This window comes from Trachinotus anak, unplaced genomic scaffold (genome assembly GCF_046630095.1).
Source record: "Trachinotus anak isolate AG129_WGS33_773 ecotype Australia unplaced genomic scaffold, CSIRO_AGI_Tana_v1 ptg000024l, whole genome shotgun sequence".
Classification (NCBI taxonomy): domain Eukaryota; kingdom Metazoa; phylum Chordata; class Actinopteri; order Carangiformes; family Carangidae; genus Trachinotus; species Trachinotus anak.
The window spans coordinates 2433533-2461471 of NW_027273875.1; the positions used below are offsets into that span (position 1 = coordinate 2433533).

At 39.8% G+C, this 27939-nt stretch overlaps 1 protein-coding gene across 2 annotated transcripts; it reads right to left on the minus strand.

Annotated features, from left to right (window-relative positions):
• jakmip2 (janus kinase and microtubule interacting protein 2) lies at positions 1-27500 on the minus strand. 2 transcript variants are annotated; one of them, XM_071460722.1, is made up of 24 exons: positions 27232-27498; positions 16841-17088; positions 15252-15506; positions 14706-14948; positions 13906-14115; positions 13119-13217; positions 12813-12959; positions 12520-12660; positions 11499-11555; positions 10494-10616; positions 10157-10285; positions 9086-9169; positions 8802-8864; positions 8379-8477; positions 6984-7085; positions 6724-6777; positions 6548-6613; positions 6382-6450; positions 5836-5913; positions 5472-5522; positions 4852-5004; positions 4698-4763; positions 4245-4321; positions 2355-2483 (listed from the first exon to the last, which is right to left on the minus strand). In XM_071460722.1, the coding sequence occupies exons 2-23, from the start codon at positions 16967-16969 to the stop codon at positions 4271-4273; spliced, it is 2469 nt and encodes an 822-aa protein (XP_071316823.1). In that variant the 5' UTR covers positions 16970-17088; positions 27232-27498; the 3' UTR covers positions 2355-2483; positions 4245-4270. The 2 variants fall into 2 exon arrangements, with proteins under 2 accessions (XP_071316822.1, XP_071316823.1); XM_071460721.1 differs by lacking the exon at positions 4245-4321 and having other exon boundaries at positions 1-2483; positions 27232-27500.
• Positions 27501-27939: the final 439 nt, after the last annotated feature.

The window sequence follows — 27939 nt, forward strand, 5'->3', positions numbered from 1 at the left end:
TCAAAGGCCATGATTTTTATTTTTTATTTTTTACAGCATTGCTCCTTTTTTCTGTTTATTTAATAATCTAGACGAAAGTAGGAGGAGGGGTTAAACTCTCACTGGAAGACAGACGGTAAAAGATAAAAAAAAAAAAAAAAAACCTCTGTGAAATAAAAACAAAAACAATATATACATTACATTACATGATCATTACAACCGCCTGAAAAAAAAATTGTTAAAAAGGAACATACAAGCGGAAAAAATGGGGAAAGTGCATTTAAGGCAACTGCTAGTTAGCTGAGTTTGCACAAAAATAGTCTCAATCATTCCCCTTTGTAAGTTAAAGTGAGTGGAGTGGGTGGTAGTTACTGTCGGCTCTGTAATGAGATGCCAGAGAGAGGCTACTCTAGATCTTTGAATGGAGCCAGAGGGGTGGTTCGATGGCAGATACAGTAGCTCGGGTACACAGGGAACAAGCGCAGTCAGCTTGTAAATATTGCAGGGACTGGGCAGAGTTAGCTCGACAGGAGAGAAGTGGGGCAGGCGTAGTGTTGCGTTCACTTTCTCCCGTTTCATTCTGGGGAAGTGGATGCCTAAATGGCCCATAGTGTGTAGTAAAAGATAACTGTTAGTATCAAAGAGATTTTGGTTAGTAAAAAACAGGGGTAGTGAGAGAACCTGCAATATTCTGGAGACAGAAATATAGGTGACCTTCTAATGTTTTTTTTTTTTTCCCTTTTCTGTATTTTCAGTCATATGAAATTCAACTGATGAATTCAATTTATTGGTGGACCAGAAAGTACTGATGACAAAAACTGTTAGACTTGAATTTAAACCGACTAATCATCCAGCCAGAGGTGATCAAGATATTTTGCAAGGTAGTCTGAAAATATTTACAGGTTTGCTTGAAGATCATGTAACTTTAAAGGGCGAATTAAAAAAGCTGCTCAGGTGAAACCAGCACCACCTGCTGGTCGACCGCAGCAACACCTTAAAACAGTAGAACGAGTCCAGTGTAGTGTATGATAGAGGGAGGAGACAGAAATGGGGAGGCAAATATTCCATTATTCCACATTCATATTCCAACGATTTTTCAGTTATAATTTTCAAGAAAGTAAAACGAATCTTCGCAGCCATCACCACAATAAAACAGAGCAATTTATACTCTTTTAAAGTCATTTATAAACTGCCAAGTACATCAACTGTTCAAGCTGCTTCAGAGAGTGAAAGGAAAGTGAAACTATTCACAGAAAGAAAAGGGGAGAGACTACATGAAATAATTCAGACTCATGTACTTATCAACAAATGTATATATTACAGTACAGGACAGGGATGTTTTCTCAGTGGAAATCTTGGGACACAGTATCTTGAGTTGTGGGAGCTGTAAAAAAGAAAAGAGGAAAAAAAAAACCCAAAAGATAACCAGAGAGTAAAGCTCTTACAGTCTGCTGGCTTTTGAGAGAAATTAAGATGCGGTTTGACAATCTGTAGGTTTTTCTGTGGAGATCCAGGCTGAGTGGAGCTGGATCAGAGAGTCATTTCCCCTATAATCTTTTCTTTCTCTTTTTATCTCTCTTCACTCAAGAGAGTGTTATGTGTGTCCAGAGAGGACGTGTCAACCTGAGTGTCCTGTATCCCCCCTTCAGTGTCTGTACACACCAGTCTCTGCAGTGTAGGTCTGTCTTTTTCCAGGTATAAACTCTGAAGAGTCCAGGCAGTCTGTGTAAGCACCATCCTGGGAACAGTGTGGGCAGGCCAGCTGGTGAGACACCACGTCCCGAGTGTTCTTTATTATAACCTGACCTGAGACCAGCACTGTTCAAACGGCCTCTGCCCTCAAGGGCCCTGAGTTGGCTCGCTTCAGTTCACCGAGAGGCTGCATTCGTGTGGAAGGTCCTTTCAGGTTTGGAAAGTAAAGGAATGAAGAGAAAAAGAAGAGAAGCTGTGGTCTGGTGGTTTGTTTGCATTGTTGTCTATGAGTTTTTCTGTCTGTTTATATTCCCACTGTGGCTAAATGGTGGTGTATGATATATTATTACCCTGCATGGCAGAGAGAACATTTCCCAGGCTTTGGTTTGGATTTGTCAAAGCATGTGTGTGTGTGTGTGTGTGTGTGTGTGTGTGTGTATGTATGTGTGTGTGTTTGCATCTGCATGCTTCTGTATATGCATGCGTGTTGGTAAAATGTGTGTGTGTGTGTGTGTGTGTGTGTAAGTCTTTCTGTGTGTCATTCTTGAATCCTTGTTTGGAGAGATGTTTAATGTCCGACACCGCTTTAAAAAAAATATCATCCTGGGCGGCATCCTGAGAACCCCGTCCCCATTTAAAAAAAAAAGAAAAAAAGAAAGAGAGTAAAAACATCCACAACACATCCACCTTACACTGACAGCAGTCACTGATGTTATGACACTAGCAGCCACTGCTACACACACTGTTCCATGCTTGTCCAGAAAATAAATAACGCTGTAGTCACAAACAAGATCTCCAAGCTGACACACCACCTGAGAGACAGACAGACAGGAAACAGAGAGAGAGGGGTCGTAAAGCATTGCAACAGTCAAAACTACTGTGGGTCAAAGCAAATTTAACATAACCTGCAGATTTTGTTAAATTGAGCAATCAATGTTTATTGCATTCTTTTAGTCAGCAACTGAGACTCTTTAAAATAACTGAAATATAGGCAAATTGGTCCAGTCTACTGAATGTATTATCCATATTGCTCTCCTACTTTCAGGGCTAACATTATTCCAAATGTGGCTTTTTAATAGACTTTTGGCAATTCTTTGCTTTTTTATGAATGTCCTACAGAGAATTATCACAGGACTCTGCACTTCCCCGAATAGTGAGCGTTTTAGCACCTTTCAGCTCATTGTTTTGGTTTTACCGCCCACAGCTTCACTGTTTTGCTTCATATTTCCAGCTGAAGCTACCTGCCCAGCACCAAACGGCAGACAAATTTAGCGACTCGCTGTTGAACATATTGGAGCATTTAGCAGCTAAAAGGGCAGATATTTTTATAAAGAACTGGCAGAGGGCAAAACAGAGCTAAAAGGTGAGTTAATGTTTGACATTTATTCTTTAGATGCCTGGAAACATGACTCCAAATAAATGCTAATGTCGCTCTGCATCTGCTGGATGTCTAAATAGGAAATAGTTTGGTAACACGTTAGCCACAACAACTTTATTAGGTGATAATGTGTCAGTGTTGTTTTCATAGCTTGTTGTGTTGCCCCGAGAGTGGCTGAAAAACCTATAAATGCAGGACTGAAGGTAAGAGCTGTGTGATACAACTCAGGTTGTAAAAAGTCACGGGGTGAATTTTCCTGTAAGACCATTTACAAACCTGGAAAACTGTCAGCAAAAAAGAAAACAACAAAAAAACAAAACATGGGTTTAAAGAAACATGGGTTAAAACCTGAGAGGTGATAAAAAAACCAAATACACAAGACGGGGTGATGTGGTGATGCTGATGACATGGTTTGCTCTCTGAGATATCTGCTGCCCAGAGACTTTTCAATAAGATAAGAAAGATATGATCATGTAATATGGCAAAAACACATGGACATTAACATAAATGCAGCAGATGTACAGAACACACAGAGGAAGAAGAAATGGAGGTTGAACATTTCTAAGTCAAGGCAAGATGAAGTGAGTAAATATGTAGGAGGGAGAGTAAGCAGACCAGGGTCAAATCAGCTCTGCTTCTGGAACGCACTGAGCCACCTAGTGGTCACATAGTGAGGAAAAAAATAAAGAGGGGTGCACAGTTGTTGTTGGCCTGTAATGTCCTTTTTGAAACAACTACAGATTTATGTTGGTGTGAGGATTCAGCAGAAGTAGAGGAGTACTTTGACAAATCTTGTATAATTCAAACTCTCCTCTCATTGGTTGATTTTCAATGTATTCAATGCAGCATCTCCAGTTCTGTTAGGACACTATTTCTATCTTTACTTTTAACACATTGATATACTGAGTACATCCCAAATTAGATTAATTAAAACAGTTTCTTACAATATTAATAAATTCCTTGCCGTTATTCTAAAGGTCAGAAGTCCATATCAGGAAGTGTTATTAATACTGACCGCCTGTCAAGGCCAATTCAGGCAGTGCAGCCTGAGCATTCCCAGTTTTTACATTGGCAGCTGCACAAAACCGAAAACACATGCAGCGCAGGTTCTGCTTTAACGGGAAAGTATTTGACCAAGGTCCAGAAGAGAGACGGTGGTGGTTTGAGCTCTCCACTCAAAGCCCACAGGACTCACCTCTGCTACAGGACACGCCAAAGACTTCAAGGCCAAAGGATAAAGGCAAGAGAAAAGAACAGGAATAGAAACAAAAACTGTAGAAAGAAAGAAAGACATGAAGAAGGGAGAGAGAAAGTGAGAGAATTAGAGGAACACTCAAGATATGTTAGCAACAGCAGAGACGGACACAGAGATTCACGGTAAAGAGAAACAGGAGCTGTATATCACGTCAGCATTTCATGGCATTTGTGCTGTGTCTATTGTTTTTCTAATTCACATTTCTTATAAACAATCAATAATAAAAACTCAATTCAACAATAATTTTAATATTATTCCACAGGTTTTATGATGAAGCAATCTCTGTAATTGTGACTGCCTCTAAGCAAAGATCTTAATGAACATTTAATTGTGAGTTTTATGGTTGTTAGTTTTTGGTTTTTTTTCCACAGAAAGACACCACACATGGCCTACCTTCTCCTCAAGGTCTTTAATCTGCCTCCTCTGGATTTCTGTCTTGTCTTCAAGGTCACGAATTCTCTGCAAATATTACAGAGAGAAAACGGTAAGAAATGTGTTTCTTTGTGGAGGAAAGCTCCATCTATCGCTGCCGTTGACATAGACGGACCTGGTGCGCCTGGTGCAGCAGCTCCATCCTCTCCTGGAGGATCTGGCAGTCGTACTCTCGACTCTTCCTCAGCATCTGCCTCCTCAGCTTCTCAACCGCCGTCCGCAGCTCGTCCCTCTGGAGCTCATCCAGAGGCTCCCCGTACTTTATTACCTGGAGGAGAGAGACAGGCATGAGACACATAGATTCTGTGATGTGAAAAATCTACATATGTCCAACACTTCTTATATCAGAGGAGGCTTCATCAGACTTCTAGATGCCTTTCAGAAATCTTATGTTTCCTAGAAGCCTTTCACAAGAATAATTTGCATGAAACCATGTGAATGGGTCATGTAGATTCCGTTTAAACAGTGCAGATGTTCCACAGTAATATCCCATTACTGTGGAACGATCACAAGACTGCATGTCAAAAGCAAATTATTAACCATCCTATATGGCATATTTCTTGACATCTTCTTAACTGAGGTCTTTCACTTGAAAAACCTTGCCCCTCGGATATTTCAGATTGCATAAATGCAACCTTAATAGTGTTTTACAAGAAAAAAAAAAATACACGGGATCTTTTGTGAAATTTTGTTTTTGTAACAATGAGGCTGCAACATGTAGAGAAATGACAGAACCTTGTCCTGCTGCAGGGCGTTGTATAACGTTGCTTCCAACTCCTGGATTTGCTGTTGAGAGAAAGAAGGGGCTATTATTACCACTGATGTCAAACACACACACACACACACACACACTTCCTTCCCGGGAAGTTTAACCCAAACCAAGTAACTATTACACGCCTAATCTCAACCCTTATTTTTAACCTTATGATAATTCAAATCAAAACACCTCAAGAACCTGAAGAATACAGTCGATGATCGGTGTTATGGACTGAATACTAGGACAGGATGTTGTCTCCCCACTGTGTCTGCATATCAGTGTGTTTTGGCCCCATAATGTGATGTATTCATGGCACACAAACATACAGACATGCAAACCCACCATGTAGGCCTGGTCCAGGGCCTGTTTTCTGTAGTCCAGCTCTTCTTCTAGATATCCTTTCTGTTTACAGAACATCTCCTGTACAGAAGAGACAGGTCAGGGCAACAATCTTTTTTTTTTTTGGCACTGATATTTATATGATGATATGATATTATGATATTTACTAAGACTATTGCCTTTGTAAATAAGGCCAGTCACAGCTTATCTGATATCCATAAAGTGCCACTAAATAAGACTGAAATATTGAATGAAGAGAAGAGGCCTTTTGAACAGTGTACATGCACTCATACTGCAAAAAGAAAAATATTATATCAGAGGAAATATTAGTAAAATAGCCTAAGGCTGTCAGTTCAACAACAAGAGTTATGCGAAATCGAAGGAGATTTATGTCCTTTGACTACATAGATTATTAATATGAACACATTAAAAACAAAAAACAACAACAACAAAGAAAAAAAAAACAGGCCAACTTAATAAGTATTAATGGCAGCTTAATTAAAATAATGTAAAAATGGTATTTTCCTGTGGGGGATTGTTGTGACTCACCATCTCTATCTCCAGGTCCATCATCTTCTGGTGCAGCGCTGCCTCTGTCCCCTCGATCTGCTGAATCCACTAGAGGGCAACAAACAGCAAAACACGAGTCAGTGCAGCACAAACTATTGTGTGTGTTCAGTTTTTAATGTAATCTCATTTGTTTTCTGAAGCTTACCTTTTCTGCAAGTGACAAAACAGTGCTAGCCTGAATAATGGCCACCTGCTCTTCATTTCTTAAGTTCTATACAAAAGGGAGAAATAAATACATTAACAAATAAAAATAGAAAACTGTAATTAATAATGTGCCTGTTTTAGCATCATAAGGTGATCTGTTAAATTCATATAAATTACCCCGTTGTCTCCCAGGATATCTAGAAGTTTAATGAGATCTGGTATGCACACGTCCTGTGAGGAAAACAGATTAAAAATTAGGAGCAGACAAATAAAATGTAATTTATGTTTAGTTTATAAAAATCTATTTGCTTGTACTAAAAACCATGCCCAGCTCTCCGTTTGCTGCAGAGAACGGTGACACCTGTAACAGTGGGAAACCTGCTCTACTTTATGATTAATTAATAAGATAAGACATGAAAGTTCTTTTCACTGCGTACCTTCACCCCCTCTTTCATACAGTAGATCTGCAGAGCACTGACGCCCTCAGAGAAGGGATGCATCCTCAGGTGGTTGAATGGAGGGGATCTCCTCTCACGCTCCTACGACAACAGAAATTCATTATACTAACTCTCGTAAACTCTCATCACAAGTCCTGAGTCCTGACTGTTTTCAGTTATATTATTTTAGACTGTCCTCTTGAGAAAAATGACAGCATAACTCATTTATTTCAAACAGCTTATAATAAAAACCACTGCTTATATTCAGAGCCAAAGAAGAGGTTGAGTGACACATTAGAGTTGCTCATGTGGCTCGTGGACAAACTGTCAGGCTCCTCTTGTTTTTAAATCAAATTTTTTTATTCATTAATTTTTTTGGTGCTAATGTTTCAGTAGGTGGTGCTCTTTGAGAATGCTGACCACCCCTATTCCAGAGAAACTGTTACTGCTGCCGTCATTAGAACAAGCTTCACAAAAACACCTTTTAATTAAAATTAAGGTTAAAATCACTGTGATTTTGCATCAGTTGACCTCAACACTACTGTGCACGTCTGAGCTATTTCTTCAACGCTACAGCACTGCCACAACACAAAGACCACTGTCAGCTGCTTGTCATCCTGACTGACAGACTGGTGGGCTGCCTGTCTTTATTGCTATGTGACTGACTTGACAGGCAAATTCAACATAGAAGAGAATAGTACTTGATTAGATGTCTACCATGTGAACGTCAGTGCTTTATATGGAGTGTGCACATGGTTCAGCACACTGAGTCATTTCAAATGTTAAATGGCTGATTCTGCTCTTTACCCTTTGAAAATGTTACTTTTCTGGCCTTCATTTGAAGTTGAAGTGGATGTGTGTAGATGTAAAAGAAGTGCCAGTGTTTGGACTTAAATTAAATCTTGGAATCATTTTAGAGAGGACCTTTTTTTTTTCAAAACAGATGAAAACAATACCCTAAAAAACAGTTAGACTGCATAATAAACGGTAGTAAAATGTTAATATGAGAGTTCTCTTTAATCATCAGCGTTATCTTTGAATGATGAACATACTGACGAGATTTTTGGAAAGACTGAAGTTGGTCTTAGAACTAGCTTTGGTGCCTATAAAATGATCACAGGCTGTGCTCTCAGGATAATAAAATGTTTCTTTGGAGCTCAGCACAGCAACAATAAAATGATTTAGACTCCAACGATCCATAACCCAACTACTAACATGTTTTTGGATCTGACAGAATGCCTTATTTGCCTCACGAGACTCATTTAATAGGCTACAAAAATCTTGAAGCAGTTTTAGGCTCGTTATGGCATCTTCAGGATTTTATGATCTCACCACACAGGAACTTTTATGATGCTGGGGCAACACGTGCTTGGTAGGAGACTCTTTGCATCTCACCTCTAGCTCCAGTATCCTAAACTCTAACAGTTCATTCTGGTCTTTGGAGTCTTGCAGCTCCTGCTGCAGCCGATTGCACTCTGAATCCAACTTGTCCACCTTGACACCACAAAGAACCAGAGCGAGTGAGCGGACAGAATGAGGAAGGTGTCCACACATTTATATAGTAGGAGTTGCAAGTAAATGTAACTGTAGGAAATTAGACAGGTGTTATCAAACTGATAATTTCCTAGGTGCTTAGAAAAAAATTCATAATGCAAAGTAACTAATCATGAGACAAAATGATGACTATTTAATACACTTCTGTCATATCAGATTCCCCAGATTGTCCTTTTTAAAGGTCCAATCTACGCTGTCACAAACATTTTTAGAAATCCCAGATGTGTTTGATTATTGGAAAACAAACTTTAAGTTGATTCCAACCTTCTCTAACAGCTCCTGATTCCTCCGTAAGAAGAGCTGCTTCTCCTCCACCCATTTAGAGTCCTGGTAGAGGGCAGAGACAGTTGACACTTTAAATCAATGTGATTCAATCTAGGTAAAAATATCATTTGTGGCATTTGTGTCCCAAAGTGTTGAAGGAGTAAAGTCGTTGGTACATCTATCGACATATTGATATGTTATCTTTAAACATATCTCTCATATCTCCCGCTCTCCTGTACGTACATGCAAGTGCCTTCTTACATGTATGTGCGTGTGTATCCTACCTGTCCCTTCAGGTTCAGTTCCTTCTCCAAGTCCTCTATTTTGGCTTTGTACCTGAGAACATCTGCTTGGAGCTGCTCTTGAGCCTGGAACATGAGCAAAATGCCGGTTTTACCAGGTGTCCATGGGGAAAAAAAAACAAAACATGAATGTGTACAGAGTGATTTTTGCTTATTAAGTTGTGTCTTAGCCACCTACAGTCCAAAACCCTCAAATACTCTGATCACTGTAATGTACAACTCAGAAAAGTTGTGAGAACCTGCCTTAAAACGCAATGTCAAAGAACAAAGTTTGCAGGGACTTCACTTGAATGGGGCTTCGTCCATGTACAGGTGGAGTCAGTAACGTGCAGCTGGGGGATGCCAGAAGTTTCATCAGGGAGGGACAACTCAACTAATCCCAAAGGGTCCAGTATTAAAAATGGCGGGGAACCACTGCACTAGAGGATAACCTACCGTACATGAGGCTGTCCTAGTTAAGACATTTTATCTAACAATCCACTTTCTCTGTGTTACACTGAGATGTAAAGGTAAAACAAACCACAGACTTAACAGGATCCTGAGATGACTGCTCTTCTATAATAGAATAAATAACAAAGTTCTTTTTAAATTCTTGTGTTAGGATAAATGTTTCAGTTTAGAGTTAATCAAATTCTGTGTAACTCAATTCCCACAAATTTATTGCTGCAATATAACTATGAACTACAACCTCACTTCAACCTACCTTACACATAATGGAGGAAAAATAATAAAAAGAATAAGGAGGAAAATAACAAAGCCTTCAGCCTAAGTATATTAGTGGTTAAATGTTCCAAGAAATATGGTACTTTGAAGGAAATGGAGATTGAAAATACATGCTTCGATTCAATTTACTTTTCATTTTCATCTTTTACAGCTTATTTGACCATGTATTTTTGTTGCTCTATGATCTGTTCTTAAACTGATGCTTGCACAGTGTTGTTATAAATGATAATCTGGGTGTAACCAGTTTTATTTTTTTTTAGCACAAAGCTGATCATTGGTTGAGCATCAAACTTAAAATGATCCTCTCACTGGGTCCTGTCCTGTATGTACCTTGGCTTCCATCTCAGCATCCAGTATGCCTCCTTTCTGTTCCTGCAGGAGGGCATAGGCTCGCTGTAAGGCCTGGTACTCCCTGGTCAGCTGACGGAAACGCAGCTCTGACTCCTCATTGGCTATACCCTTGTTTGACATAACACACACACACACACACACACACACACACACACACAGAGAGCTTTAGAGGTTCAAGGCTATGGTTGCATGGGGCTAAACAGAGGTGACAGAAACCAAGGATATTGATGTCAGCGTAAATGTAGTCACTATAATACTGGATGGAAGATAAACTGCACTTCCTCAGTGACGTGACGAATACACGGCAAGCTCTCACCTCATCCAGGTCTTCATCTGGAGTAGCAGGAGTTCTGTCCATCCGGAACGAAGCCACCGAAGACGACTCTGAATCCATAGATTCTTCGTCATAGCCGAAGAAGGTGTCTACTACAATGTGCCTCTGCAGAGAGGAGAGTTCAAAGACTTCCACATCAAATAGTCTCCAAAGATAAATGCCCAACCATCCACATGGCTTGTTTACATTACCTCAGTTTTAATGCCCCAAAAGCTTTCCCTTTTGTCTTCCACACCCCTCTGTGGCAGTATCATTATCTCTGGCCACAGATGTGTGAATGCAAATTAGTTTTTCTGTGCCATTACAGGGAGTTTTGCTTCTACCCACTGACTTGCTAAACAACTTGCATGGCCTTTTGCCTAGAAAGGACATCAACATTAAGACTAAATTTTGCATAGAGCTGTGATACCACAGTGATGCTTCTTTGAAAATATTGCTGAAAAGGAGTTTTATAAACGTTAGGTGGCACTTTCTTCTACTCATTTTTCAGGTATACGTTTTCAAAGAATACAGTGTCCCAGAATCAGTTTTTCTCAAAGGAGCTATTTGTATGTTTTGCAATAGCTACATAGCCAACAACGCTTTACTTGCTGAGACTTTCAGTCATCGTTGAATTTACAAGACTACTGGTTATAACACGCCCTCTGAACAGCACTACCTCTTCAGGACAGAATGCACACTACTATCGGAAAAAAGTCCGACCACGCCAAGGCTAGCTAGTTAGCATGCTAACTTCCGTAGAAGAAAAGAGATGATAGAAATAGAAGGCAAAACAGAGAGTTGCTTTCCACCTCTGGAGACAGCTCTGGGTGGGTGAAGGAATGGATTTTGATGCTGAACTCGTGACGTTTCTTCTAGGCTGGTAAGTCAACAGCTGTTAATGCTAACATTGGCTATGTTGTATTAGAAAGACTTGCAAATTGCTCCCTTAACTAAATTGTGCGCAGTACAAGACGAACAGCCACTAACAAATTCAATTCTTTCTACCTTTATTGGCCTCGAACTTCTTTTATGCCTTTTCTTTCTCAGTAGTTTTTCACGGTCCTGGAAAAAAAACAGATGAATTGAATAAATGAAATAAAAGCAAAAATAAAATCATTGTCAATACAACACTGAAACAAGCTAGTTCAGTCTTCATCATCTTGCTAAACATCCTTGAAAAGGATGATGGGATAACATTTTGAATACATCATATGATTAAACCCATTATGCACAGATGCTGCCTTGTGGCCTTAGCAGACACTTCTGGCAAACTCTCTGTATTTTATTTGAAAAGTGTGACATATGGTATGATGCTTTATCCTTCACCCTGCATTACACTTCTGTCACTCATCATTTTCATCTTCACTCTTTGACAGTCCACAAGACTTTGTTCTCTGGCTGGTGTGAAAATTTCTAACTGCCATTTCGTACATTAGTCGTTTTGTTAAGCCTGAGATCTGGGTTTTCTGATCACTGTTATTATATTTTTAACACTAGAATGACTGCCTCGTGGTTGTATGCCAATCAGTCCAGTTGCAGTGTGATTAGCGTGTGAATTATGCGTTATGGTCTAAAAATTTTATGAGATTACAGTTACCTTTGAGGAACAAAATTTAATCAGGTCATCTCTGAGTTCAAGTAAATTGTGAAATTCCCTCTGCGTGTTGTATATGATGTATATCGTGTTCATATGAATGTCAGGCCACCGTGACTTTGATCTCTCACCTTTGACCACCCAAATCTAATCAGTTCATCCTTGAGTCCAAGTAAACGTTGGCACCAAATTTGAAGAAACTCCCTCAAAGTGTTACTGAGATATCGCATTAATGCGTATCAGATATAATGAGCTACACAGTGGTGGTAGTTTATATTTCAAGTTGTCCTCAAAGCAGCATCCAGTTTCCATGTGAGTTCATAGTAAACACCCGTGACCCCAAATGCCTAATCTGCAAATTACTGAAGACATCACAAGTAACCTCAAACAAAAATGCTATTTTGCTCCCTCAGCAAAAAGGACAAAACCTACTCTTGTCAGTTCATCGATCATGCTTTGTTGCTCCAGGACTTGAAGCTTGAGAAAGGCTATTTCCTGGTCATCATGGGCTTGGTCCAGGTCATTGAGAGATTTGAGCTTCTTCAGGGGAGGGTGGGAGCTGATCTTCTCCTTCTGCAGACACACAAACACAGACAGAGAGAGAGAGAGAGAGAGAGAGAGAGAGAGAGAGAGAGAGAGAGAGAGAGAGAGAGAGATCATCACCTGTCAATCATCTGCCCCTCTTGCAAAATGTATTCAAGATGCTAATGTGACTTTGTGCCGACCATCTCAAGGTTCTCCTTGGCCAGACTCTTGAGTTTCTCCTCCAGCTTCTGGATGGTCTGGGTCAAATCATCATTCCTCTTATTCAGCAGCTTGTTCTTGTCCAGCAGGGGCTTGCACTGCTTCTCCGACTCTCGAACCCGCTTCAGCTGGTGGGCAGAAATGGACACAATGATATATTGAGTGGTGACGGGCATGAGGAAGGTGCAAAGCAAAAGAAAGATCTGGAAACAGAAGCCGGGAGAATTGAAGAAAAGACAGAAAGATGAGGGAGACCTTAATTTTTCAGTAAATGATTTTAATCATACCAGTTCATTCCTCTCATCGACCAGCAGTGAGTTGCGGTCCTCCAATTTGCGTATAGTTGAGTTGAGTTCAGCAATACGCCTCTGGTTTCTCCTCAGGTCCTGAAATAAACAAAATATTTAAAAAAAAATTCACAAATCCAATTTCTTGCCAGGTGAAGAGGAAATAAAACTTAAAATGAAGTATAATACAAGAATGACCACTTTCTAACCACAGGACAGTGCAACAAATATTTTGTTCAATAATTCTATTCATTCATACAAAAATACCACTTCAATCAAGTTAAGTAAGACTTCGTTTTTACTAGGAATTAGGAATTACAGGAAGCTGATCCCAAAAATAAAAAATAAATCAAATGAGAGGGCAATGAAATTACCATTTTTCACGCTAATGTGCTATCATCTGATGGACATTAAATCTAACTGAATAAATGTGTAATCTAATTTGTAATCCACATTAAAAGTGGGTCAACCTTCTTATATAGAGTTTATTAGCTTGTATAGGGTCAGCTCATGTGTTGAGCCATTTTATCGTGACAATCGATGTTTTACTTTTTTATGTTTTTGTTACTTTGAGCTGATCATGAGATCTCATATCAATATGTTGACATTAACCATGAATTTTCAAAGTCATGGGTAATACATCACATCTCTCATGCTCATGCTCCTGGCAAGGTTTGAGCTGGAGATGTTGAGGTTATGGGAGTGAAGGGCTCTGATTTGTCTTAGATCAATAGGTTGACATTAATTTTTGAAAAGAATGAGTGGATCGCTCTCCCTCTCTCCTTACTGGGCTGCCACAGTGCTCTGCTCCATCTCCGGCTCTGCCAGGAATCTCTCTTTTCGGGCTACCCAGGCCACACTCAGCCTCCTTGACCAGGAACAGTTGTTCATCCAACGCGTCCTTCTGAAGCTGCAGTTTCTGTAAGAACCCTGTCGTTGACTCCAGTTCCTTCTCCAGAGCGAAGATGGTGCGGTCTTTAGATTTGATTTCATCCACCTGTAGTGAAGGAAAAAGAAACAGTGGTGTTGTGAGGAAATTGCTGAAACGATATCTCTTGCTTTTTTTTAAGGGTGATGTTTTTATTTCTGATGCTACTCTACTGTAGCTAACGTATTATTGACCTTATTCAAAGACGAGAGCAGTTATTGTTTTTGACTCTTAAAGTAATTTATAAAGCAAATATACCAGATATTGTCAAATGTGAGAATTTGCTGACTTTCTCAGATGCAGATTATTGTAAATTAGTTTTTTTTTTTTTTACTATTGTTCAGACAAAAAGCATCTGAAATCGTATTTTTCAACATTTCATGGACTAAAATATTAATTAATTAAATAATAAAAAAAATTATTTCATTCACTGATTTCTGACTATATACTGAGCTCTAATTTCACAAGAGTATTTGAAAGCACCACAAAAAACTACAACAGACTCATTCACACAGATCACATACAACAGAAATGTAGCCGATGTAGCAAATTTATTTATTTTTTTGCCCCATTGTATTCCATCCCTCTAGAACGTACTAACATTTTGAACATTATATTAAAGTCGGTTGTTAAGTATTTAGTAGTACAGTATTCAGTACCAGTCTGCGGATGTCCCTCTCGCAGTCCCACTTGATCTTGGAGATTTGCTCCTGGTGCTGCTGGTGCTCCACCCGCAGGTCTCCAGCCTTCATCTTGTCGGCCTGGATCATGTTGCTGAGAGCCTCGTCGGTCTGTTTCTTAGCAGACTTCAGCTCCCCTATCTCCTGCAGAAGCTTCACTCTCTCCTGGTCAAAGAAGCGACGTGCCTCCTCCTTGGCTTCCAGGGTCAGTGCTGTGCGCACCTAAAGAGGAGGAGGAGTGTCGATGTGGCTTGACAGAATTTCCACATTTCTTTTTATTATTATATTTAAAGTGAAGTGTAATTTTGGTAATGATTATTTCTAGTGCTACTGCCATTGGGAGTTTTTTCTCAGAGGTGATGGTGATGCCCTGCACTAACCCTCTGTCCCTGGATCAGATCCACAGATGCTTTGGGATTTTGTTTCGGGTGAAATGCATCTCTATTTCTGTATATTTGTTTCCCTGCTGGAAACCCCACGTTTCTGTGATTCAACACTAACTTCACTCCCATGTCTGAACCTCACCTTCTCTCCGCTGCCATCGCGCATGGCGCTCAGTGCGGCTTTGAGCCTCTGGTTCTCCTGGTCTTTGATTTTGGCGTGGCGTGCCAGCTCTTGTTCATGCTGCCGCGTCAGGTTTTCCCTGAGAGCCTGCAGCTCCTTTTGTTTTTCCTCATGCCACTTTGCCCGCTGCTCTGTTAACATGGCGGTGTGACGGTGCTGCTCCTGCTCTCGCACCCGCTTCACCTCCTGTACCTTGTCGCGCTCCAGCTTGCTCACCTTTGAGAAGAAGAGGAGAGAAGAATTATATCTAAAATACCCACTAATGTACGGCATTAGTTTTTACATTTGTTTTTGATTAATTCTCAGGTTTAACTTTATTTTAGGTTTTAGGTTTGGTTTTTGATGAAGTGGGGAAAAATGAAAACAGAGGAGAGAAGAAAAAAGTGACTACCATCTGCTACATTTTTATGAATTTTTGAATCCAAACGTCCACCCTGCGGCCTCTAAAAATGAACCCTCGCAGACTTCTGTCATGTGGACCATGATATGTTAAGTCTGCAAGAGCACTGGGCCATGAGGGGATGAAATGCGCTACAACAGCACTTCAGACTTCAGCTGTTTTCATGGATATGAGCGGAAATTTCTGACACTGTGACCCATTCCAAATTAAAATTATTCAGCCTGTGTTTATTCTATATGTACAATATCAAACCTCCCTACATAAACTTGTACATCAAAAATGAAACATGCAAATGTTCCCAAAAATAATAACAATATCATAATATGGTATATATTAATACATTATAAGAGGACTCTCAATTTTCTTGAGGCCCCTCATGAACTGTGGATTTGGATGGCCCTCTGAACTCACAACCCACGGGTCGGCAAGTGCTGTGAAGTCTGAACATTTAGATTCTGCCTAGAATAGAGCAATGTGCATGTAGTCTGAGAAGTTTAAAAAAAAAAAAAGGTCACAAATCACAAGGGTGTAATTTGCCCCATGGGCTGTATGAATAAAAATGCAAACTCGTGATAAGTTCACGTCATTGTGAGCTAAGACATTTTTTTGAAAATCATCCACTTATCCTCACTCACACTTTTGTAAGACACAGCAAACTAAGTAAAACATCCTTTTCTGTACATAGTCTATATGTACGATGTCAATATATAACATGATCAGCATACTCCAAAGGGCAGAAGGTGTTTATTAACAACTCCATTACAAAGGAGTCATTAAAATGTCCACAAGAGAAATACATACGCATGTGTGTGGTTGTGGAGTAACTTGTTTGTGTTATAGTTTACTGTATGAAAGCACATGCAGCTCATGCAGTGCTTTAGCATTAACTGAACATAAGCCAGACAAACAGCACATGCAGGACATCCAAACACAAGCGTGTCATGTATGGTATCATGTCCCAGGATGTTCTTTTCCGTTTTAAGTTTGATATTCTTTGGGGCCTTAATTTATTGACGTGCTTTTAAGAAAGGAAAAAGCTAATGTGACTTTTGACTGTGTAAGAATTTTAGGTTCACACTCACACTAAGTTTACAATGAAACTGAGCAATAATCTTTTGGATATCTGGGGCAGAGTTATGCTGTACGGTACCTTGCATTTTTCTTGGTGTAGTTCTATCTGAATGTCAGTCAGCTTGGACCTGAGATCTTCATTGGCTGCCTGCAGGGCAGAGATGAGCGCTTCGGGCTTCTCGCCCTTTGTTCGCGCTTTCTTGGCCATTGAGTTAAATACTAGACAGGCTCTTCTAATGCTTTCATTGAGACTTCACAGTAACATTCCAAGGTGCTCCCACGGTTTCCAGGTCCTCCTCTTCCTCATTCTCCTATCAGACAAAAGGGCTTGGGGGTGGAGGAGATACAAAGAGAGACAAACTGAGATGAAGCACAGACTGCAGAGGTGACAAGAGACTTTGTGCACATGTGGTCTCCACTTCCACATGTACAGCATGTGTTTGTGTGAATAGGATGAGTTGAAAAGTGGCAGTAGTGAAATATTACAGATGCAGGCTCATGACCAGATGACTGCTGAACAAGACAGTCTGCAGCTAAGGTTGCTCTTAGGATGTATCTATGCACAGTGGTGTGTTTTCAGCTAAATGCAAAAGCCAGCATGTTAACATGCTTAAAATGACAATGTTAACATGCTGATGTTCACATGATGATCACTAAAGTCATTAGGATTCATTCATGGCAGTTCAGCGGGTGAGACATTTCAGTCTCGACCAAAACGGTGAAAAACAATCGACTGACAACTGACGTTAGCATGGCTAACAAAGGGTGGTGGGGTGGGGGTAGACAAATATAATTCAATATGGCATTTAGGCTCAAGTGATTTTGATACAGGGCCTGAAGGAAGGTCACTCATGGGTGGACTGTGGTCTTGATCCGGACCCTATAGTCCTTTATAGACTCGGATGTATAAAAATGACTGATAATTGTTAAAAACATTTTTGATGGAGCATTTCTATTCTAACCAGCACAGCTTTCCAATTCTAATGGTGCAGCTTTTCTAGCCTTTCTGGCACTGGATTGGCAGTTAGAAACTCACAGACCAGGTGCATGTGTTGTAAATCATCTCATGTTACGCTACTGAGCCAATCACTTCTACTCGAGTTAGTGAGTGAGATATACATACACAGGCAGCGACAGGACAAGATATAAGTGGGGAAAGTGGGAGATTGGGATATTAGAGACAGAGAAAGAGAAAAGGAGGTTAAAGCTGTTAACAAAAAAAGGAAAGGTTAAACTCAAATCAAACTTTTTCTTTCATTTTTTTTCAATTAAACACTTTATTCTAAGAAGCACATGTTTGAAAGGTTCTCTGTAATGTTTTACTTATTGCAGTGTTTATTTTTCTTGAAATGAGAAAAGAACATTTAATTATCATTATGCCCACCCTCTGTCCTCAACCGTGAACATTCCAGACCTTTGCGTCAGGAAATTTCTATGTAATTGGACCTCTTTCAATTTTAATATCAATTGGAATATGCGGCCTGCATGGTCGATCATCCTGATTAGCAGCAGAATGAATGTGATTGTATACATGTGGATGGTCTGATGTGGGCAAAATCGATTATCGAAAAAAAAAAAAAAAAAAGGACCATGTCGGCACATTATTTTCTAGATTAAATTCTGTTTTGCTATATCATTCACAGTTTCTGGGAACTTGTTGTTACATGGTGTCTTTGATATGAAGAGAAGATGTCACATGCAGTAACCCCGAAGAAATAGTTAGTGATGGCATTCATCTGTCTTTTATCAAAAAAATGATTTTTTTTGCAACAGCTGTCATGCTTTTCAAGTTAACACAAGACTGGTGGATGACTTGGTCGTATCACAAAGATGAAGGCCGAGAGAACAATTCATCAATTCATCAACACACAACACTGGACACTTTCTGGGAAATGTAGTGTAGTTTCAAAGTCTTACTCTCACTAGAGTACTAGACATAAAAGCTCAATTATCTAATTGCAATATCATGTAATAACATTTCGAGGCAAACGTGAAATCCTCAGACTGCTCGGGACAATAACAACACGGTGTTTCATAAGCTACTTCCAGGAAGTACTGAGGGTCCTGACTCAGAACTACAAAAGCTGATCAAATTAAAATGTTACATGGTTTAGCTGGGAGAAGCTAAAATCTGGCTCAGCACTTTGTTGGTCCCTGCTGAATAACAAAAACACACAGTCCAGTCGCAGTCCTACAGCAATGTTTCAGAGTGATGTCTTTAGCTGAACACAGACACCAGCTGCAGAGAGCACATTAACCAGAGAACAGACAAACGTCTCATTTTAGCCATTATGGAATTAGTCTATGCAAAGTACAAGGACAACAGTGTTGACCAACAATGAGATTGACCACGAGAACGATTTCTCTGAACAGAATCAGTCGCCGATAATTTCTGAGGAAGAAATCAGAGGGATGGTCCTGATCATAATGGATCAGTAACACACCAGAGGAGTGTTTTTTGGAGCAGATGGTCACGTGGGTATGCAGAATCCTTCCTGTCACACTATTTGCCTTTTCTTCATGTGCTGTTTGAAATCAGATGTCAGATGATGATGTGGAAAGTACTGCCCATGGCAATCTCCTGTATCTGGAGGTTTTGCCAAAGGTTGTTAAACTGTTACTTTTATGGAGATCAGTCTCTCAACTCTATTGATGGGTTTCCTTACTGTATACTTGCGATTACCTATCCACAAAAGCGCACGTGCATACGAACGTGCACACCTTCGTGCAACGCCATGATGACTCAGGAGGAGCTGGATGGTGTCCGTGATAATCTGAGGAGGAATGACATAACATCGCTTAAAAGATTTCGAGATGCAGATTAGGGATGAAGCTGCCGTCATCATCACGTTTCGTCCACATGGGCTTTTAACGCCGCAGCGGTGCGGGGCCTTTTAAGTGCTGCTGCTCTTTTTAGGCATCACTTATGGAGGATTTCCAAAGAAACACTGATGAAAACCACTGGCTCAGCAGCTGTGCACACAGTACTGTGTATGTCAGCATATCATGTGGAGAAAAGGGGAAGTAACAAGTTAAAACAGGATTTACCATGTAAAAGGGTTTCAAACACTTATTACTACAATAAGTTATGTTCTGTAATAGGCTAACACTAATGCCTATAATCAATTAGATAATCAATTTACTTGACCGCGTGTGTTTGCTTCACAGTATCGTTGCATAATGGGGTCATTTGAAACACTTTGAATATTTTATCACAGTACGTATAGCGATACTCACACCCTGACATATACACTTTTAATTGATCGATTTTAGCATTAATTAATTAATAATTTAGCCTATACAGTTTGTTACTTAAGCAACATAATTGCCTATTTCGTTTGAACGTATGGAGGTTAATATATTGAACTAATTACATGGAGTTTGTCACTGTGACTCTAAACTCAAACTCATGATCAAACTCTGTGGAACAACAGGATTAGACTGTATAGGATTGGACTCAGCTCAACCTTGTAAAAGTTATCAGTGAAACATTTTGTCTGCATTAGACCACCTGACTCTTCATTCTTCTCCCGACACTGCAGTGGATTTGCATTGCACAAAAAGGACAGCTGGGTTTAGTCACGAACCGTCAGTGTATTTTTCACAGTTCCATGGTAGAACACCGTACTGGTTTATCATTTAATGGGACACAAAACAAGCCAGCCTCACAAGGACCTACTTACATAGACAATAGTATGAATATGAGATAAAATTAAATGAGATGCAGTAAATGTACAACAACATATAATAAAAGCTGAGGTTTTCTGATATAGTATATTTGATATATATTTATATTTGATGATAATTTTTCCATGACATTCACAAAATTCACCAACTGTTAGCACTTTGGTCAGAAAATGTTTTTTTTATTACTTAATATAATATGTGTAGTAAACTCTAGCTTTTCTGCTGTTGTATTTGGACCATTCTGAAAAGCAAGCTATTGGTAGTGCTGATACAATTACTCAGTTACTCTTTTTTTTTCATTATTGATTTATCATTTTCAAACAAATTCCTTAAAAATCGTTCAACATTCTTTTGACTGTTTGTCAAGGAAAAGAAGCAACTTAAAGACATCACCTTGGGCTCTGGGGAGTTTTGGCAGGTATTTTTCACATTTTATACATTAACAGACATTAGACATTCACATATTGCATACATGTAGGCTACTGTACCACTTGCGATGGAAAAACTTGGCACATGTTCTTTTGTTTTGTACTGTGACATGTGCTCTTACATAACATAACAAGGGTACAAGACCCTTCTACCTGACAGACTGTCCATGTAGGGCCAGTGTAATATTTGAACACGTATGGCTACAGCAGCAGATTCCTCTTGCATAACGGGGTGGGGGGGGGGGTGTTACCCAATAACCTCTTCTTTAACATGCTACACATTCCACTTGTGACCAATCACAGACCTGCTGGTTCTCTGTCACACTACTACTACTGTACCATTCATATGTACAATATACTTGATCAGCTGTAACACCACAATTCAGCTAAGAAGATGCTCTTGATCCTCCAAATTTGTCTAATTTCAATAAATAAGATATACAAATATGAAACCCCTCATATAGTGTTTAAAAGTTGTAACTAATGACCTATTAATTGTCAATAAATGATTGCTAATGCTTTGTAGTTCAGACATAAAGCATTAATAAGAACAACTTTTAGGTTTCCAGGTTATGAAAAATCGCTTTGTCTTGTGTTTATTCTTTCTATTTAGTAAAACTGCTGTAATAAATGTTGGAAATCCATTTGTTAACAATTTTTTCACAAATAGATTTTGCAGATCTATTTGTAGATATTCCAGATCTCTGCAGCCCTTTTCAGGAGGGTAGGTGGTCAATACAATCAATCAAAGGGACCTGGCAACCCAAAAATAGTTTCTATTAATGGCTTAAAATTGGTCTATATAGCTTTAGTAAATAGTTAATACAGCCAATAGAACAACTTATAAAGCCATTCAGTGTACCTCATTAACTAGAATTGCTGCATATGGTTGTATGCCTCCGCCAACCAACCAAGGTGCAGGAAGTACAGTGAAGTTGACCTTTGACCATTTGGTTATAAAATGTCATCACTTCATCACTTATCCTTGTTGACAGTTGTGTTGAATTGTGTCACAGTTGGTGTATGAATTCTTGAGTTGTGGCCAAAAACATGTTTTGTGAGGTCACAGAGACCTTTGACCTTGTACAGTGGGAGTGATGATGACTAGCTGATGATTCATCTGAATTTGTCCTTGTCTAGCTGAATGCAAGGCAAACCACAACTCACCACGACTACTAATACTGTATTAACCTACAAACCATCCACAGCAGCCAGCATCCACTGTTGTGCAGGGAGAGACTAAATATGAATTTACTGCGAGCCCAAGTCAATCTGATTACTGTCATAGTCAATTTTCAGACTGCACTGGGAAATAATCCTCTGTCTGGTCAAATAAACATAACACACCCACACACAGGCCTCATGGAAAATACAGGGCCATGCACTGGATGTAGCCTCAACTGTGTAACCTATTTTGACATCCATGTCTATTTTTACATGTATCACTTTCCCTGTTTATCACTGTGCCCTCTGAATACTGAATTTAGGATTAAGGTTTAGTCCACTATGTTGTCCCCTTGTTGTTGAGATTAACAAATAGGAAGAATCCTTCTTAAACCTTCTATCTCCTGTAATCTCTGTTTCCCTGGGAATATCTAAGGAATAGCCTTACTCAGCACTCCACTCTTTTCAAACGACAGGCTGTACATGGGGATGGCTTTAATATTTAAACAGAGGAAGTTAGTGGGGGGGGGGTTCTTTCTCTTCTTTCAGCCACTGCTCCTTCAAAGCAACTGCTACTTTCTATAGCAGGTAATGGACTATTTAACAGGTTTCAAACAGAGCTTCATCAGCTTTAAAAGCTTCTTATCTCAGCTTATTATACTTTGACAACTTCATCTCACCATGTTTCTTATGAAACATACAAATTGAAAGTAATATCCAGTATTTTAATAGATCCTTTCTTCCTCTGCAGTTTAGAAATAGCCTGTATACTGATTTATACTTTTGTATACTGTATACTTTTGCAGCAGAGGTTGTACTGCTGTAGACAGAAGTGAGAAAATCCTCATACAATATACAGAAAACAATAAAGAATTCACTGTCTAGAGTAGAGAAGAGAATAAGCTAAGAACTCTTCATCTATCTTGGAGACTCAGTTCATTCCCTTTGCAACAAGAAACTCTGGACCAAAAGACAGCAACAGAGTGAATTACAAAGAAGTAAATTAGTTTTAGAAACAGAGACATAATCCTCATTTAGCATGAAGACAGACTAGTAATTTAACTTAGTAAAAAAAAAAACAAAACAAAAAAAAAAAACACACCAACCACCATACAGCATCTCTCCAAAGGCAAAACATTTCAGTCAACATCAATGGCTCAATAAATAAGAAACCGTATTGTAAAAAGAAGAAAAAATACCAATACCTTACACAACACTCCTTGTAGCTGTCAAAACACACTGTACAACACCCAACAGCTACAGTGCAGGATCCAGTCCCTCCGACAAGAGATGGCACCATCTGAAAAACTGAGGAGCATTTTATGTGGACGAACTCTCAGGGACTGACACAAGTTAATGAAATTGCTCCTGTGATGCCAGAAAGGATTTAAAGAACTGGATCTTGCAAAAGCTGTTTACAGTATTCCTCTAAGAACTAGTGAGCAGGTCAAGCAGATCACGCATCCATCACCCTGTCACTCTGTGAATTATAATTTCAACTATCAAGTCAGCAAAGCAGGATGCTAATGCTACAGGGACAAACAGCAGAGGCATGGTGCACTTCATACTTCATTGATCGTCTGACTACTCTTTTGATAAGCATGCTATTTGAAGAGCCTTTTTGCACACCTTTAACTGAAATGCTGTCTATGCAGCAAGAGTTTCTCTGTAAAGTACTATATTGTGTCTTTACTGCTTTACTGGAGATGCTGTAGATATGCCTGTTATCATCTGCCAGGGCTCAATACCATTTGTCTGGTGGCACACAAATGGCCAAACACATACATTTTAGAAACTCAGCAACCATGCGTCCTGCTAGTTACGCTGAGAAAAGTAGTCCGACAACGATTGCGGCCCAAAACATGCTGCTAACTGGTTTAGCTTGGCACAACATTATTAATAAAATCAAATATAATTAATAACATTAATGTTTTATGGGGTTGTGGGTGACTGATATTTCAATGTGCAGCAACATTAGCATTCATTTGGAGTTGCATTACGGTCCACCAACGAGCAGTTAGTCCAACATTCAGTGTTTTCTATATTAAACAGCCATTTGAGTCATTTTTCTATAAAACCTATTCATCAGTGAGGCTTTAACAACCACTGTCTGGCATCAAAAAAACACAAACTCTGCAAGTAGAGCTGACAGTAGAACACTATTTGCACTGGGTGAGGGCACCTAAAGGTGACTGTGAGTAACTGTATCAACGGTGTTAAAAAAAGAGCACGCGTGCTGTTGGCAGGAGTAAAATGTACAAACCGTAACGGTGTATGCCACAGCAGACTGAGATTCAGAGAGATAAAACAGACAGACACTCCGGCCCATCTTATCTCTGTGCACTGACTGTGAGTGTGTGTGTGCGTGTATGTGCATGTGTCACAGTCTTGGTGTATTAAATACTACAACATGAAGCACACTGGCACCATGACCCACTTTCGACTCCTCAGACATCACATTTGCGTGTTAGGATTTTCCAGACACAGTCTACCCGGACGGGAAGATAAACGTCAGCCTTGCACTGCTGCTTGTCGGCTTTAGCCTGATGGTACTTAGGTCTAAATGGTAAATTCTGCCTAGAAATGAGCGTTGATGGATGGGTGTTGGTTTTCCAAATGTGGCTCATTCGCTGCAATTCAATTGTCAAATGTCATAAGAGGGATGGACAGTCTGGTGCTGCGTTCAATATCAATATCAGGCTACTTAGAAAAATAGAAGTTCCATTAACTGTAAAACTGTAATGTCATATTTACCTTGGGAACATAAGAGCTGAGGTTAAACATAAGTGGGCAACGGCAAAGCTGAGCAGGCTATTTACTTCTGTTTTTCCTTTCCAAAATAAATCTTTCAACCTGGAGCCACAATGCTCTATATCAGGACCTACCATCCGTCGTTCTCAATCCAGTCAAACTACTGTGCAAGCGTACTTTGCCTTGGGTTAGGTTTAGGATTAGGAAATACAACAAAATTTGGCTGCTTTTGAGGATCGTATTTGGAGTTTGCATTACCTGTCAAGCAGTGTGGTGTATTACCAGCCAGCTAAGGCTCTGTGGTGGAGCAGCTGGCAAAGTTTTAGTCAGAACTGATCAGGAGGTTCCAAATCAAAAAAGAGCTAACTGTGCCAGCCAGCTACCAATCTGCACCAATAAACATGTCTCAGGAGAAATGTCACACTGCCCAAATTACTACCCAACTTCCCCCCATTAAAAAAAACACATAGTCACTGAACATAAGACATTACATATAAATAATGAACCCCACTGTATTTTGACTGTATTGTACTACAGGCACATTGTGGTTACAAATGTAATAATTTAATTAATATGGACACTTTTGTTTAATAAATGTCACAGTCTCAGTTTGGATCAGCATTCATATTGCCACTTGCTAAGTGTCAAAATAAAAATCATCTACACCAAGCACTTTTACCAAAAAATAAAAATAAATAAAAACACTGAATAATAATATTAATCCAGAGTGAGTGCTGTCTACAAATGCTCATTCACATGAGGGGCAGGAATCCAAATTTTCCCTAATAACAGACATTGACCTACAGATCTGTTTAGTGATTTCATGCTTACATGCTCATAACTACTCCAATGGGCACTTTTGTCTTAAGCTATCTGTCACGTTGTGGTCTTTTTTTTTTTTTTCCGCAAACAAGATCGTACATTTCTGGACTATTTTTCTTTTCCCTAAACCAACTTATGTAATCAAGTTAGCAAAAGTTCATCAGACTGATGCCAGCGCTGCCACGATGTCAATGAGCAACTTCAGTTTAATTAGTCTGGGATGCGGTTGTGATGTAAGTTGGTTCAAAGTGTCACTGCACCGGCTGGGTTACGGCAGCACTCTCCTGCTTGCTTTTGGATTACATTTTAGTTCAGGCCAAAAAAAACAGACTTCTAATCCAGCTGCCAGAGGTCAAAATACCAACCCTGCGTGTTTACAGAGCTCTACTAATGTGGGAAATAGTGCAGGAAAGTGCATCACAAAGGTTCAGATCTGCTGCATGATTTTCATGTCTTAAATGATTAATTTACATGTAATATAAATGGAAGTAATTAAAGAGATCATCCCTGTTTATGTTATGTGACTGTCCAAATCCCATCGTGATCACTGAACATAAGATATTACATATAATACCTTATGTTCAGTGATACATGATACATATTCCAAACTCTAATCTAGTGACAAATATTAATATGACAACTCCAACCAAAAGGCAGAGAATCTTAATTGCTTCAGATTAATGACACTACCAGACTGCATCACCTCCATTAGTGTGGATGTGTTCAGTTTTAAACGGACCCCAGTAATTATATCAGATCCTTTTGCTTTATTTTGCTTCATCGATGTGCACTATTGAATGGCCCCTGCAACTGCAATTCAATCTATAAACTATTAACTTTGTGGGCAGTCACTAGCCTACATCTGTGCTGACCCTGGGACAATAGTGTGCCAAATGCCCTCCCAGCAGGGCGGATGTGTGTTAAATCAAGCCAGCGAAACACCCTGAGGCACTTGCAGGCTACAGACCCTGTGGTTCAGGCTGGAGGCCCACCATGGACGAGCATCCTCTTGCAACATCACTGCAGCATCCGTCCAAGACACAGCCAGTGAGTGTGATGAGCTGTCAAGCAGAAAAATGCACATACATGCCTGATTATGTAGCCTTTAGCTAGGAGGCTGTGCGCATCTGGCTTTACCTGAAGCACGGGCATCAACAGCTGGAGGCTGCGCTGCACAACAAGCACGGCTACCACAAGGCCTGCCAGCGGAAACACACAGACGAATTATGCTCGATGCAGCCTGAACATCCGTCGTGTGTGAGATGGAAATTCCCAAGCGAACCCAGGCTCGATCCCCGTCATCCTTGAAGGGCTTGCTGGAGCAGGCCAGGCTCTGCCACTTCCGACATGCAGGCTAAACCAATGCTACACGACCGAGTGAGACTAGTTCCCCGCTATTATGTTACCACACACACGACGATGATGTTTATTGCGTTAGTGTTAGCTTTTCGGGTCAAAGCGACAGGGAATTAAAAAAACGAGTCCAATGTATCTCACAGCGCCGCTGAGGTGATCACCCTGACTCAAACCAACAGGCCCGCTAGTCCCAGTGATTCCCACTTCAGACGATGTATGACCAAACAGCAGCAGCATCTAAAAACAGCTTTCCTTGCCTTACCTCGCACTCGATTTTCATCATACGTCGTGTCCTAATCTGTGTGAAACCGTGTCCATGGCATGCCCTTTTTTTTTTTTTTTTTTTTTTTTCTTCCTAAGAAAAAAAAAATCGCCTCCTCCGCTATGATCTCAGCATCAGCAGCAGCCAGCCCGTACAATGAAGCAGTGATGGCCGGTGGTGATGATGCTGGGAGCCCCGCCCTCCTCTCCATGCAGCCAGAATGAGCTCACTGGTTTCCAGCACAGCCGGCTCCAGTACCGCCGCAGTCCTCCACAGCTCACAGCTCACAGCCCTCACGTAACTGCCCATTACACCCATGATGTACTGTCCTTGCCAAAGGAAACAAGTTTTGATTTACTAATAATCTGTTTGTAAACACAGGCTATGTTTTGGGAACAGATGTTACAAAGAAAAGAAATAAAAGCAAAAACAATAATAATAATAAATCAATAACAATAAGGCAAAAAAAATGTGAATAAACACATACATTTCAGGGCGATTGAGGTAAATATAGGATAAAAAAAATAAAATAATATTTTTTATTTTTTTATGAACCCAGAATAAAACATTGGGGGTGGTATTGTTCCCATTAACAGGGCTCACTAAATATTATTCTCATTTTAACACATTTTCAAGTGCTGCTGTTCAACCTGAGTAATCCATGGTTTCCATATATTGACAATAACTTAATACTGTTTTAATCTACTC

Excerpts from the sequence above, each read along its gene's own strand:
- jakmip2 (XM_071460721.1), bottom strand. The coding sequence starts at position 16,969 with ATGGCCAAGAAAGCGCGAACAAAGGGCGAGAAGCCCGAAGCGCTCATC. Across the intron at positions 14,116-14,705 it reads AGAGGGACATCCGCAGACTG|GTGGATGAAATCAAATCTAA; the intron begins GTACTGAATACT and ends CCTTCACTACAG. Across the intron at positions 5,914-6,381 it reads TGGACCTGGAGATAGAGATG|GAGATGTTCTGTAAACAGAA; the intron begins GTGAGTCACAAC and ends TCTTCTGTACAG.